Source organism: Chrysemys picta, chromosome 13, assembly GCF_011386835.1.
Source record: "Chrysemys picta bellii isolate R12L10 chromosome 13, ASM1138683v2, whole genome shotgun sequence".
Taxonomy (NCBI): Eukaryota; Metazoa; Chordata; order Testudines; family Emydidae; genus Chrysemys; species Chrysemys picta.
The window spans coordinates 50535537-50551490 of NC_088803.1; the positions used below are offsets into that span (position 1 = coordinate 50535537).

A 15954-nucleotide genomic window follows, 5' to 3' on the forward strand; every position below is an offset into this window, starting at 1 on the left:
GATCTATGGTGCACATTTATAGGAATTTCTTTCTTCGTTTTGCTGGTTGTCATAAACACGTGGTTTGGGATAAGGGTTTCCTCTATGACAGTTCACCGCCTCCCCTTATCATGACACTGACTCTCCTCCCATACTTGTGCATCCTCCTATTATTGACTGGTTAGGACAAGTCCTCTAATCCCCCGCTGAAGTTCACATCCATGACTTCATCTCCTGTCACCTCGCCCATTCTAGTTCCCTTCTCCAAGGTTTCCCCAGCTTCCAGACTTCACTGTGAGCACATTGCCACTGCCCCAGTTCTCATGTGCACAGAAGCAGGATCGGATCACTCCAATCTCCGCACCACACCACTGGCTTCTCAGTCATTTCAGGAACTTGCTTTCTTGATGAAGCTCTCCTGAGACTCACTTCAGCCTCTCTCATGGATCTCCACCTGTCACCCCTTTTTCTCCTTTTCTATCACTTATAATAATACCCAGCTCTTACATAGCACTTTTCATCAGTAGGCTTCAAGGCACTTCCAAATCTTCAATGTAGTTTTCCTCACAACAGCCACGTGAGATAGGAAAGTGCTATTGTCCCCATTTTAGAGATAGGACACGGAGGAACAGAGAAGCTCAGTGACTTGCACAAGGTCTCACAAGAAGTTTGTGGCGTGGCAAGGAAATAGACTCAAGTCTCTTAACTGGTAGGTTAATGCCCTAACCGCTGAACTATCATTCCCCTCTCAAACATTCTTCCAGCTGTTGATGTGAGAACCTTCCCCTCTGTAGAAGAGAAGAATGAGCAGGGATTTGATAGCTGCTTTCAACTACCTGAAAGGGGGTTCCAAAGAGGATGGATCTAGATTGTTCTCAGTGATCTCTGATGACAGAACAAGGAGTAATGGTCTCAAGTTGCAGTGGGGAAGGTTTAGGTTGGATATTAGGAAAAACTTTTTCACTAGGAGGGTGGTGAAGCACTGGAATGGGTTACCTAGGGAGGTGGTGAAATCTCCTTCCTTAGAGGTTTTTAAGGCCCGGCTTGACAAAGCTCTGGCTGGGATGATTTAGTTGGGAATTGGTCCTGCTTTGAGCAGGGGGTGGGACTAGATGACCTCCTGAGGTCCCTTCCAACCCTGATATTCTATGAGTCTATGCTGCTTTCACCATCTGGAACAAACCTCCAGTTCCTATCTCTTCGATTCTACAGTCAGCTACATTGTCCTTGCTAAGCACAATATTCATGGAGTGGCTCATAGAGAGAGGTAGTGCCTCATGTAGCCTTCAGTCAGGGTTTTGAGAATGAGGACTATAATCTTAAATTGCATGTAAGGAATGAGAAATTCATGCAATGCGCAGACTGTGAAAGTTGTGCTGAATCCTGCAAAGCCATAGTGATGAATCTATGCAATCATCAGCATATGCATAGCAGCACAGCATGAAGTCGGGAATACACAGAGTTTCAATTCAAGATGCAGCAAAAGTAAACGCTTCTTTCTGAAGAACAAAGGATCTTTTTTAAACAAATATCGTCAGAAGTATAAGAAGATGTCAATTTAGAAGATGTATACAGCAAGAACAGGGCAGATGTGGGACCAGACCATCCACACTCGTGGTAGCTCAATTGGGAATAAAAATAAGAACAAAGAACAGATCTGAACAACAGAGATGGCCACAATATAATACCACGAAGCCAAAACAGATGACAACACAACAGGAGTTTAGAATTACACTAGCAAATAAGAACCTAAGAATGGTCACACTGGGTCAGACCAATGGACCATCTAGCCCAGTATCCTATCTTCTGACAGTGGCCAATGCCAGATGCTTCAAAGGGAATGAACAGAACAGGGCATCATCAAGTGATCCATCTCCTGTCGTCTAGTCCCAGCATCTTGAGAATCAACACACAACAAGAAATGTCATTAATGCTTTTTGGGACTGACATAGAAGAGGTCTGATATTTCACATATCTTGGCAGCATTTTAAGCACAACACCGAAAACAAATTAAAGACATTAAAGCCAGAATAGTGACAGCCAGACATGTCTATGTAACTCTAAAGCTGATATGGAGAAACAGAAATCTTGTCCTCCAAACTAAACTTTAAATATTTAACACCATTGTAAAGTCAATTTTACTATATGATGGTTAAACTTGGAGTCTTATTAAGACCTTACCGTCCAAACTCCAAGTTTTCATAAACAGCTGCCTTAGACAAATCCTCAATATCAGATGGCTAGGGAAAAAACCACAAAGAACTCTGGAGGAGGGCAAAACAGAAACCGATAGGACAGGAGATTACAGAACAAAAATTGAGATGGTTAGGGCATACATGGAGGAAAGACCTGATTAACATAACAAGACAGACATTGGACTGGAACTTCTAAGGCAAAAGACGACATGGTAGACCAAGAACAGAACAGAAACAGAACTGAAAGCTATAAAAAAATATGGGTAGATAGCTAAGATTGCAGCAAAGAGGGAAGGTCCTATGTTCGGCATAGACTAGAGAGGCATCAATGAGAGAAAGTTCTTCAGAAATCTATGGGGAAATACAGAAAATTAGTGGGAAAGTTAACGGCTTTTGCGATAGCTGATCTCTCTTTTGTTCCATTTTAAAAAATCCCTTTCTGTTTAATGTGAAATAAAAGGGATTGTAGCTCTAATCTTCTCCTGGAGAAGTCTGTTTCATTAAAATATACAAACAATAGCGATCAACAGCATTCACTTTAAATGTGTAGCTATAAACCAGCAGTCAGTGAGAAGAATCACAGAGTCTCTCTGCACATATTATCATGTCTAGCAATAATGTATCAGAGACTGGAGTGCAGAGGCGGAGGTGCAGTTCTTTGGGGATTTAACAAATCTTACCAGGAAATCTGAGACGTTAATGAGTATTTCTGCATTAACATGAAGATCTTTATAGACTTTGTGCTTTGTCTGCATCAGAGGATGTTTTTACTAAGGGCACATCTTCAGTAGAAATATAAATAATAAGCATTCTTCCGTGGATAAGCTGCAGCTGTAAGTTTTCACAATCAAGTTTTCTTCCAGGTACTATACCTGTGTCTTTACCTTGGGATTTTGGTTCACTGGAATATTGAGAATTCAGTATGGGGGAGAGGTGACTGTTACCATTTTCATGGATTCATTGATTTTTAAGACCAGAGGGGACTATTGGGACTATCTAGTTCAGTGGTTCTCAAACTGGGGCTGCCGCTTGTGTAAGGAAAGCCCCTGGCGGGCTGAGCCGGTTTGTTTACCTGCCGGGTCCGCAGGTTCGGCCGATCGCGGCTCTCACTGGCTGCGGTTCACTGCTCCAGGCCAATGGGGGCTGCGGGAAGCAGCACGGGCCGAGGGATGTGCTGACCGCCGCTTCCTGCAACCCCCACTGGCCTGGAACGGCAAACCGCGGCCAATGGGAGCCGCAATCGGCGAACCTGCGGACCCGGCAGGTAAACAAACCGTCCCAGCTTGCCAGGGGCTTTCCCTACACAAGCGGCGACCCCAGTTTGAGAACCACTGAGCTAAACCAATTACAAATGGCTAATTTTAACAGCACAAGAGCCAGAAGTGATTGGGTGTGACTACATTTTAGTAGCTGGGATTATCTTGCTTATGGAATGGCCATCTGGTTTTGTCTCTAATGACCAATCAGCAGTTGTGGACTCTTTCCCCAATTGTACAATATGGGCCAGATCCCAGTCCATGGGATCCTTTCCATTGTCTTCAACAGGTTTTGGATCAGTCCTGTACTGATTAATTTAATGAACAGATACAGTTGAACTTGGGCTGTTAGCATCTAGCTACCTATTTTCTATCATTTCTATTTTAGCTGTTTCTAGGTTGCCTTGCTTTAAGTGACGTCAACATCAAAAAACTCCCATTGACTTCCGTGGGTGTTGGGATCGACCCCACCAATCTTACTGATTGGGACTGACCCATAAATGGCTACTACCCTATAAATCAGCCTATGTATTAAAGAGCAAATATTCCAGTAGTTCCACTGTGGCAACAACCAGGCAGTTCATAGAATTAAGCCATCACATTCCACATCATTCAAAGTGCAGGCGTTTATTTTCCTTTATTAAAGCACAAGTAACCATGTAGGAAATTTGCCATTTACACTGCAATAGTCATAAGCTCAATCAGACCCACCACAACCGTTTCAGAAGATAATTAAAGGGCTTGCATTTCAGCCAGCCATGATTCTTTACTTCCAGAGGCACAGTACAATAAAGCTTCTATTGTTGTTGTAGTTGCTCTTCTTATAACAAATTCCATTGAGCATAAATCAGAATGTATAACACACTCACGGCAAAGGCCACGAATTATCCGAAAGCTGAGTAGGCAGACACTTACTGAGTATATTGTTTCTGTAGGATGGTTGAGCATAGGTTAAGATAACAAAGTCATTCCTGTTTAAAAAATGCCACCCAACTTTTACTATATATATAAGTGTGTGTGTCATCGTAAATGATCGAAGAAACCCAAGAGTTTTTCTTAAGGACATAAAAGTATTTAACAATCCAACCAAGAACTAAAAAGGGATTCATTGAGGTTCTTTGATCAGTCATTAACTGAACCCTCTCCTGTCAAAGACCTTGTTTGCCTGGGTCCCCTAACAGCACTTCAGAAAGTGATTGTGCATCGATTTCAACCTCTTCACACTTTGTGTACAACATGTAAACGACCCTATCAAACGAGGTGATGGCTAATGGTTAAGAGAAATCAAGATTCTTCATTGAATAGTAGTGTTGTCATTACGTGCATTAAAAATAAAAAGAGAAAGAAAAGAAAACTTATTTTTATCTTCCAAGGATATGGATGCAATTGCCAGCAATGGCTTTAAGATACATTGTTTTCAGGTGTTACTTCTCTGCATGCTTGATATTTTATTATGGGTAATCATGTCAGTCCTCATTGCTGGTGCAATTGTTTGGGAGTAACTATCCATTGCAAAGTATTTCCTGGGCCTGTCTTTTTTCCTCTCAATTCTTAATAGAAAATATTAATTACAAAGTTTTCTACTGAATCCCTTTAAATCCCATGACAGATGCTTGAGACTCCTTCTGGTTCCCAGAGCATGTACAATTTAGCATAGTTTTCAAGTGGTCTGGTTCCTAGGTGTGTGACTTAGGAATTTTAATTGTTCTCCAAGCCTTGCCAAAAGAGAAAAACTTTACATAGAAATATAACATTGTGTTCTCATCCAGCATATATATATATAAAGAACAGTGCAGCATTAAAATGTCAGCATATCAACACATTAAAAATACATCATTTCGCAGAACAGCGCACAAGAAAATCTGTACAATTGGTATGAAGTGCAAGAATTGCTGCCTCCTTCATTTTGGAGCCTACCACCCCCAGCTCAAACTGTTTAAAAAAGTCCTGTTGCTTTCAGCCAGTCAGGAAACATTTTTTCCCACTCTTTGCCGCCCCCAATGGTCTCCTGGTCTCTTGTGCTACAGAAAGAAAAGGTTCCATTTTCAGAGGCAGCCCGTGGAGGGAGGGTTGAGTGGTTTATTCTTCATAAACACTTTCAGTTTTTAATGACACAACAGGGCAGATGATTTCACTTGAGGTGACAAGTCGGTTGTGTCATAAAAGCGACGCACAGCTGGGTGGGGGTGCTCACTAGCTGATTGGAGCAGTATGCCCAGAACACTTTAGGGGGAAAGGCTCCCTCTTCCAGCATTCTGTCTGCAGCGCCACTCAGCCGATCTGTTTGTAGAACTGTTTGTCCATATTACAGGGAGCAGAAGGGAGGATAGCAGAGGAACTTGGAGTGTTTTCAGATGCCTTGCTGTCAAAATATCAGTACTTTCTTCAGGACATCATAACTAACTTGAAATGTCTTTGCATATTAAGCCACTCCATTGATTTAACCTGTCGTCTTGACTCCATTGGGAAATGCCTCTGAGAAATGTCTGGCAAGTTGAAATATTAATTATATCTCTATATAGACATGTGTGTATATATACATACACAAACACACACAAACACACACACACAAAGTACAATCCATTGTTATAATGAAAATGTAGAAAAAGCAATTCCAGCTCTTTCCTCTGAATTTACATTTGTCTCATTTGTCTTGCCTTCTACCCCTTCCAAGCAGTTGTTTGTCATTTTTTTACAATCCCTTCACACCCCTCCCGCCCTGCCCCCCACCTCTGTGGCACACGGTTTGATTTTAGTATGTTCCTTCACTGGAAGTTGTCCACTTCTCTTTCAGTGGCTTTGAGTTGAGATATCCAGCCATGCAGTGACACTGTCTAGTCTTCTTTCTTTCTTGGCTGGAGTGTCTGAATTCCCGCCCGCGCGCCCGCTCACACACACACACACACACACACACACACACACACCAGTCATAAATAATTCTGGAAATGATCTTTGTTTTGTTTCACTGCTGTCCCTTGCTTTGGAGCCAATGAAGCCTCATTTCAGAGAGACGCGGCTGGCCTAAAATTCCCACACAAGCACACGGCAATCCATATTATTTGATGAGCCACTGAACTAACTCAAGCAAGAAAAGTTATTAGCATTTTGTCTGCTTTCCAGAAGCAATGGCAAAATAAACCTCAGGAGCAAAGTCTGAGTTCGACTCTAATTCCTGAATTCTTTATAACCGTAAGCAAAGTGCATGACCTTAGTGGCTCATAGGACTTAATGGTGGCTGAGTTAAAATATAGTACTTCATAGGGAGAGCGGTGGAATAAGAAAGGTGTCAAAATGGCTCACTTTTCTGCATGCTCTTGCAGTTCTTTTATTTGCCTTGCCCCCAGATTGCTGCCTAGGTTTCCAGTCTCCAATTCTGGGTCAGAAAGCTCCTGTTAAAGAGCTGTTATCTGAGTTAGCTCTGAAGTGGGGGTCGTTGGGCTCTGCTGGCTGACAGCCACCATGGGAATTTCCATGCCTAGTCATGCTGGATTGTTAGTCCCCTCTGAGTTCTTGCAGGCATAAACGACATCTTTTGCGATGCTGCACATCCTGTTGGACATCTGGAGCTCTGTTCGGAAGGCGGCGGGGAAGCAGAACTTTCTGAAGCACGTCTTGAAGTTCTCATCCAAGAAGGCATAGAGGACAGGATTCAAGCTGCTGTTGGCATATCCCAGTGCGGTACAGAAGCATGAGATGGCTAACTCGAGCTCGCTTTCGGCCTTTGCACCCAGGCACTGGACCAGCACGAAAATCTGAATGGGGGTCCAACAAATAATGAAGACAGCAACCACCACCAGGACCATTCGAGTGATGCGCCGCAGATTCCGATCCTTCTCCTTGGAGCCTGAGAGAACACGGACATTCTTAAGACGCCGGATCATAAGACTGTAGCAAATGGTGATGATCAACACAGGGATCATGAAGGAGAAGAGAAAGACACAAATCCCAAATACTGGATCCCAGTAATCCACAGGTTTAGGGAGCTTAATTAGACAATCAATCTCTGCAAAGAAAAGAAAAAGACAACAACTTGTATTGAGAACAACATTGGTACCATCTGTAAATCCGACAATTCTTTGCAGTCACTCTTGTTGCTAATTTCATTTATTTTATTAATGCTCAACAGAGCTCAGGGCCTCGTTGCGCTAGGCTCTGTACAAACACAGAGCAGGAATCAGCCCTGCCCCTAAGAGTTTACAATTTAAGCAGACAAAAGGTGGGAGGGAAAACAGAGGCACGGTGAAGTGATTTGCCCTAGGAGACACAGCAGATCAGTTTCAGAGCTGGAATAAAACCCAGGTCTCTGGAATCTCAGGCGAGTGACCTACCTATTAAAGTATGGTGCTTTCTCTGGACGACTAGACACAGAGAGATCGATAAGCGACTTGCCCAAGGTCAAACAGGAAATTTTCATTCCTTCTCTCTTCCAGCACCCTTTGGTCTCCCTGTAAGTGTCTTTAAACTGGAAATATCCATATTCCCAGAGAATGTAAAGGCACTCCGAGTGGAATTCATTAACAAAGTCATGTCTAAAGGCTGACACCCTTTGGGCTAAAACTTTCCGCGTCACACTGAGCATAAATGCACACGTAGGTGATGCAACTGCTCCTGTCCCACAGAAGCTTGAAAAAAAGAGAGATGTCATGTTAAGGAAGAGACCCTTTCACTAAATTAGTGAAAGCATAAGGACAGCTAACAGCTCTAGGCATCTTGCCTTCGTGTTCAGCTTCCCATGTAGCCACACATTAGGACAAGTGCTTAGGAAGAATTTTAGAAAGTCTGTTGATGAAATGTAGAGAGACAACTTGGGGGAGGTAATATGTTTTATTGGACCAACGTGTGCTGGTGTGAGGGACAACCTTTTGAGCTACACAGAGCTCTTTTTCGGGTCTGGGAAAGGTAGTGAGAGCCTCACAGCTAAATAAAAGATCGAACTGATAGTTTAGCATAAGTAATGAATATATATTCTAAAGAGACCATTCAAGGTTATGAAATGTGTCAGGCTTAATCCACCAGAAGGTCATGAAATATGATTCACTGTGCTTTATGGCATCACAGATACAGTCTCTTCCTTCTTCTCAATTCCAAAAATTGTGCTGATCGTTTGAGTTGCATGCTAAGGATGGCATTAAAGTGAAAGTTAAAACCCTGGAAGCCCAAGATTACCCCGTCTCATTTCAAGCTGGGCAAGCAGTCAGGAAAGCTTATTAGTCCCTTGAGGCTTGTGTGCAAGTGGAGAGAACAGGCGGAAGATAATGTTCTTTTCATCATTCTCAGCCACGTGAAACGAGAATCGGCAAGGGCTTTTCTTTTCTTTTTTTAATTAATTATTTGTTTGCTTAGAAAAAATACTCTGGGTGCCAAGATAAGGATTAATTTCCCTGGCTCAGTAATTGTTATGGCTTCAACACTGTGGACATGGCAACTGCTGGTTGCAGAGATTTTAAAGGGTGGTAGTGTTACCCACACACCTTCTGGATGTGGTGGTCTGTCCCATCTCGTGGCCCCAAGACCACTTAGAGAGCGAGCTAAAATGAGTCTGGTCTACAGCCTTAGCTAACAGCCAATTGGCTTTTAGCTCATACTGTAGAGCAGTGGTCCCCAACCTTTTTCATCTGGCGGGCGCCGGACGATGAGCCACAGAGGCCCGTGGCCAACGGACAAGCATTCGCCGAAATGCCGCCAAGAAGCGGCAACGTCAAGAGGCGTCGCTGCTGAAATGCCACTGAAAATCAGCGGCATTTCAGCGGTGACACCTCTTGATGACGCTGCTTCTCGGCAGCATTTCGGCGGATGCTTGCCCACCGGCACATAGATGACCCAGCAGGCGCCATGGCACCCGCGGGCACCGCATTGGGGACCACTGCTATAGAGGCTCATGCACTAAGCTCCAGAGGTCCCAGGTTCAATCCCGCCCACCGATGACTGAGATCTGTCGGTATAATAATAGCTTCTGTGAATACTGACTATCAATGTCGATTGGCTCTGAAGGGATCCTGCATCCAGCCCCCTTCAACTAGAAAAGCAGTGGCTGTGATAGCAAGCCTTGTAGCGAAAGATGGGGGAAACCAAGAGGATTTTCAGAATTTCCAAAAAAGGAAAGATTCTAAGGAAATGGGCTAGGAAGACAGAGATAAAGGCACTACATTTCTGACTTTCATCCAGCAGTGATTGCTTTGAGATTGTCCTTACATTTTTTGATTGGTCAGGACCCAACAGCTGAGCTGCCAGAGAATTAATTCCACCATGGTGTATCCGTACATACTATAGGATCACAATTAACACTCTTTTTTAAAGGACTCACTGTTAAGATTGTAAGAGGGACTCTTGCATGCAGGAGGATGGATAACAGATGCATATGAACTGATTAACAGACATTAGGGAAATCAAGTCTCATGCTTCAGATCGTAAACTGAGTGCCACTGGGTAGGAAAGGATTATTTTCCCTAACCAAGTGCAACATTGCTCTTGTCACCAGAGGATAAAAGCCTATTACAGCTACCAACTTATGGAACTACTACTTTATCTCAATTAACATTTTATATATTGTGGAGATGAAGATTGTGGTTTAAAACATGCTTATAGCCCATGAGGGAAGGGGTGTTACAGTAACAGACAGACTTAATGAGCTAGTGATATTGGAACCCTGTGCACCTATCACATGGATGCAGAGTCTAGTTTGGAGAATATCCCGTTAGTTCATTTTTACTGACCATTATTTTCATTCTCTGCTGAACCCATCACCATAGCTGGGATACCGAAGACTGAAGCCAGGGCCCAGATGCAGATGTTGACCACTTTGGCCTTGTGGGGGGTACGGATATCCAGCGCCTTGATGGGGTGACAGATGGCGATGTAACGATCCACGCTCATCATGGTCAGGGTGAAAGTGCTGGTGAACATGTTGTAGTAGTCAATGGAGATGGCGATCTTGCAGAGGATGTTTCCAAAGGGCCAGAACCCTAGGAATGTGTCCGTACCCTGGAAGGGTAAGGTTATCAGACACAGGGTATCGGCCAGGGCGAGATTAAAGATGTAAATGTTGGTGGCCGTCTTCATCTTGGTGAATCTAAAACAAAGGAGAGATCGATATACAAATTTCCACTTGATTTCCAGCCCCACTGCTTGTGATAGGACTAGCATCGGCAATGAGTTACACTTATGTGGCACCTTTCTTCCAGAAGGAACACAAGAGCATTTACAAATTGTGATCCGGATCCTGCAATCGAATCCACATAGGCAGAGCCCTGTGCCTGTGTGGATTCCCGCTGGCGTCAATGGGACTGCCCATCCAGATCCATTCCAGGATCAACACTTATACCTAAAATCTCCTTCCAAATGCCCAGCCCAAATAACCCAGCAGGAGACTCTTCTCTTCCTCCCAAAGTCCACTGGCTTCTCCCAAGCACTGTGTTGATTAACACATTTCTAGATTTTTAAATGCCAATGCAACACCAGATCTGAAGGAGAGGACTTAAGCCCCTACCATGTTTGCAAGCCACAGATGTCAATGTTGTAGTGCAAGAGAACATGAAGGTAAAACTGACCCATCTATTTTCATTGTCTCCCCAGACTAATTGTAGTGCAAAATGTAAACGGCATAAACGGTCAAAAGCAAATAATATTTTTAAAAATCCATTTTCCGAGTCTAAGGTATTATTATTAAAAGGAGCGAAGAGAAATGTGCTTTTGGGGGGATTGATCCTGTTCCATTGAAGGCAATGCCCAAATCCCCATTAACTTAATGGACAGCAAGATCAGGTCTAAAAATGTTTTAACCTGGGCACCCCACATTTTCGGTTCGACATCTCCATTTTAAATCTCTATTTTCAAATGTATAATTTCTCTGTAAAAATGCACTCATGGCTGAAATAACAGTGAATCACAACTAGCTAAGGACTTGGAAAAAATCAGTTGTTTAACGGAGAAGGCTTTCTAATGAAGGTGCAGTAAATTGTGCTTAACATGTTTGTGGATACTTTGAGGGCAACCTCTTAAGACAGAAGGTTGCCCATTAAGTGGCATCTTCTGTACAGGGGCTTTTAATTCCTTTAGCAGTTTTAGGCTCATTGCAGGTTTCATTAGAGATCTCCAAACACTCCATTCAGTGCAAAGCAAATATGAATGATAATAGCTCAAAATACTGCTTACTTGTGGACTAATAACCTACAAGTACCCAACTTGGCCTAAGTGTGGTCTGTGGACAGTTTGTTACCAAACACAAACATCAAATTGTCAGATGTTGGCTTTATGTTTGCATTTTCTACTAATCAACGTCTAATCATATTTATGACTATAGAGGACTTTTTAAAGCAGATGACGTTCTGGAAATAAACCTCTTTCATCTGTTGGCATTTAAATCTTGACGGAGAGATTAAAAATAAAATAAAAACCTTGGCAACCTCTTCTAGAAAGGGAAGAACATGAATATGTGGAGAATTTTGGAAATCAGCGCTGCTCAGTCTTGTTAGCATTTTTTTGTGCTTAGTATTTACAGCACTGTATTTTTTAAAAAATGTGGAAATCAGAAATCACCAAACATACAGATGACTATCTGCTATAATCACTACGGACTGGGGGAGCCAGAGGTCTCATAACTGACAAAAGCCAGGACTTTAAAGCGCCGGAGCCTTTCTAGAATTGGGGGGAAGGGCAAGGCCAAAGTAACCCCTCTTTCTCCTCAACTGGCTGCTCTGTTAGTGAGCCAGCTGCCCTCTTTTCTGGTGCCACAGCAGCCCCTGGTGGGCAAAAGATGTACTTGCAGCACCTCCCCGGCAGAATTTGTTAATCTGCTGGGGGGAAAAAATCTGCGGGGGACATGAATTCTGTGCTTATGTTTCTTTTGTTAAAAAGTGGGGGGAATGGCCCCCTGGCCTTCCCAGTTCTGGTGCTTGTGCTTTTAAGGTTCCGGAAAGACTTACAGGATTTTCCAGGACAGCTACCTAAAAAAGGGGACAATCCTGGGAAAACTGGGACAGGTAGCAGCCCTAATAGAAATTGATTTGTTCTTTTTGTTTTGGAGCATGTTTAGATCTGACTCTCACACCGATTGTGTGTATGAAAAGTTTAGCAGTTCTTCAAACTAGAGGCAGTGCAAAGCAGCTGAAAGTAAATGGTGATAACAGTGGTAAGGCTCAAGAGTGTTTAGACTTTTCACTGATTGCAAGCATAAGCAGCAGTAGCCACTGAATGAACCAAGATCTTAATCAGCTCAGTTGTGAACCACAAGTTCCCATTGGACCAGTAACATTTCCTTAAGCCTGGAAATCATCTGTAGGTGATGCAGAAATATGAAGGGGCTTGGGAACCATGAACCAACACCTGCTAGTGACCTGTCTCATTTTGCTCCCTTGAAAGCTAAGTGTAGGTGGCACTTTTAATCATTGTTTTCTAAAGCTGATTGAAAAAAAAACGAAAAAAATGTCTTGAAATGGTTTTGAAAACTGACACATTGCACCCAGCTCTAGTCATGTTTAGTGCGGGAACAGGTGCTGGAATAACAGCTGTATATCTGAAGATCTATTAAAGAGTAAGTGCTGTAATTTTGGGGAGGATAAGCTGTGTTTTTCATATATAACTACAGGTTGACTCCCTCTGCATTGCACAAAACTTAATCTTAACTATGGGGCTGCAACTGGCGCCTCCATAATTAGCTACGGGGGCAGTGAACGCACTTTCCTGTAGAATGTCAGCTTCAGAGCTGGGAAGACAGCCATTAAAGCCTTGATTGCGCAGAGAGGTATCAAGTAATGTTAACTACAATGTGGACTGCTGGCAATGGCTCCGAGACCACCCATCCATTTCACAAAGGCAATCAGTCCTCGATCAGGTGGTAACCATTTTTAGTTACTATTGACCTGGGCTGATTTGGGTCTAAAGCTCCAAGATGAGGATGGTGGTTGACACCTTGCGTTCTAGAGCACAATGGAACTTTCTTCCACAAAGGTGAAGCTCATCTGTGCAGGAAACAGAGCTTTCTTGAAGGCTTCTCTGAGACTATGGAACAAACTCCCACAGGAACCAAGGACCGTCATAAACCTCACAATGCCACTCACAAGGCAAGGCATACTTCTGTGACTTGCCTTCTCTCATGTAGACATGGAGCAGCATGGCCATACAAAGAAAAAAACCAAATAACCTACCATAACACTACACTGCTCTCATGATTCTCCCCCTGGGGAGAAAATGAACCACGCATGACAGATGTTAGTCATGTCATTTATACACTACTGGGAAGCTATCAGACGCTATGTTGATGAGGGTGATAAAAGAATGTGTGTAGAACAGAATTTGAAGCTAGAAGCCAAATACTTTGCATGGTATTTTCATTCATTCTTCGTTGTATTCAGCCATTCATCCCCCAACATACTTCAATGTATGTCAAGTATGTGTACAATACTGCACAACCTTCATCATCCAGAAGGCTCAGGAAATCCCAGAAAACATTGGAAAATAAGGGGTTTGGCTGGCTCTGCAGACCCTGAGGTCTGTGTTTCAAGCTCTCTAATTGATCATAGCCTTGAAGGCTCTGAATATTGATGGCCTTTGCCTACACAGCTAAATGTCCTACTTTATATAGATCTCTGCCTATATCTGCATGCATGCAGTTAGCATACGACCATGCCTCCCTCGGACTGTCTTATGATTTCTCACTGATGGATTTCATCACGGGATATTTAACTTGGAGGTGCATGTTACTCCAAAATCAGGAGCCAACAAGCTTCTTGGTCAGACTGATTTTGCATTAAAAAGTAGAATTTTGAGTTCTTCTGCGGACGGTGACGAGATCAACAAATTCATGGACATGTACATCCACTCCAGTGAAGGTTACATAAAAAAGCCACAACTGTATGTCTTTCACCATTGTTGCAGTCCACTATAAACAGAATTTAAATGTTTTAAACAATAGCAAGGGGCATGAAGAAATAATTTGCATGGCTTTTTTTTCTGGTTGTAAAAATTAACTGGAAAATGCTGGGGGAGGTACAGCCCAATACCAACCTCAAATATGACATCATTTTCTCTTCAAGCTCATCTGCTCCCTAATCAACTCCCAATTATTTAGTGGTTTATTTAATAGGAACCTGTGTATGCATCTAAATTATTAAAGCGGTTCTGGAACACTGCAAAGAGGTTATATGAATTCTTTTTATTTAAAAAAAATGCAATTGTAGGGTGTAATGAGATAACTATAGGTGGGAATATGTTCCTGTAATTTATAGTAACAAACAGATTTCCATGGAGAGGAATGTTGTTTATAGATTCTCAAGCATCAGAAAAAGCAAAATGACAACAGAGTTTTTGTATTTATTTCTGCTTCAAAATTCTTTCAGCTCATTCCTAGGGGACCAGTTTTACTGTCTGACAGCTCAGAAAAGTTGAAACACCCCTGAAGGTTCTGACTTTTTGACTGACTATTCTAAAAGCAACAATAATCATAATAATTAAGACAAAATATTAAATTGTTTTTAACGCCAGTCAGATGAGTCTGGAATTAATATTCTCCCATAATAGAAGCACTTTTAGATGGAACCTCATCAGCTTTTCTAGCTTATGCCCACCAGTGACTGAGGGGGAAACCCACACTAATACTATCAGCCAAATGAGTCATTCTCCCCCTCACAGACAGGTGGAATTACTCTTTCCCAGTGTTAGGAAGGGGTTGATGGTAAGATTCGGTCACCAGGGGAATTTCAGATCATTTGTGGGGTTTGATTTGGGTAAGAATCCCTTATTCAGATCTCATCCGAACTATTCAAAACCTCCTGAGTTTGCAGAAGTGGGCTGGAAATATTGAGAGAGCCATCTCATGGGGTGCCATATATCTCACAGCGGCCCCCAGGCATTCTTTTGCTTTGGGGTTCATCATCAGGGATCCTAGAAAACAATTTGCCCCCGAAAAACCCTGGGATTTGCGTTTTTACAGAGAATCTTTAGTTTTTATATTTTGTGAAAAAATAAAAACATGTACAGCAGAACCCCCGGCCACCAGCGCACACACAGGAATATGGGAAATTGACCCAGACGACAGGGCTTGGGCTGATGGCTCCGGGATCCCAGACAGTGGGGCTCTTCCAGCTGTTGGCCCCGGGTGGCAGGGCTCCAGATGTCAGATTTCATTTTAATTGTGGAAAAACATTGATTTTTATGGTTTTTTATTGGAGAATTTGAGGGGGGGAGGTTATCATGGAAAACTAGGACCCCTGATCATCATGCTCATATATTTATGGTGGGTATCGCCGATATCCCAATGGGTAATGTATGCATCATTATGGTGTAAGGGTGACCACCAGCTGACTTCACCCCCCCCCATCACGCCCTCTTTCAACTCTCTAATAAGTAGAAAGGAAGGGTGAAGCAGCTCTGGAGACAGACTTGTTCTCCCTAATACACGAGCCAGTTACATACTGTGAGATGCACTCCACAAACAACACACACACAAACATGAGCCTGCCCCAAGTTTCCCTCAGTCCTACCAAATGTATTCACTGCCAGCATGCCACATTGTACTGAGTCAGCAAAGC

General features: G+C 42.9%; 1 protein-coding gene across 3 annotated transcripts in view; it reads right to left on the reverse strand.

Annotated features, from left to right (window-relative positions):
• Positions 1-4041: 4041 nt before the first annotated feature.
• The window catches only part of OPRL1 (opioid related nociceptin receptor 1), a 34170-nt gene continuing 22257 nt past the window's right edge, over positions 4042-15954 (reverse strand). For all 3 annotated transcript variants that reach the window (XM_005309880.3, XM_065566183.1, XM_024111297.3), the window contains 2 exons: positions 10144-10499; positions 4042-7433 (listed from right to left, as the gene is read on the reverse strand). In XM_005309880.3, coding sequence (XP_005309937.1) covers positions 6910-7433; positions 10144-10499 — 880 coding nt within the window. In that variant the 3' untranslated portion in view covers positions 4042-6909. The remainder of the gene's footprint in view (positions 7434-10143; positions 10500-15954) is intronic.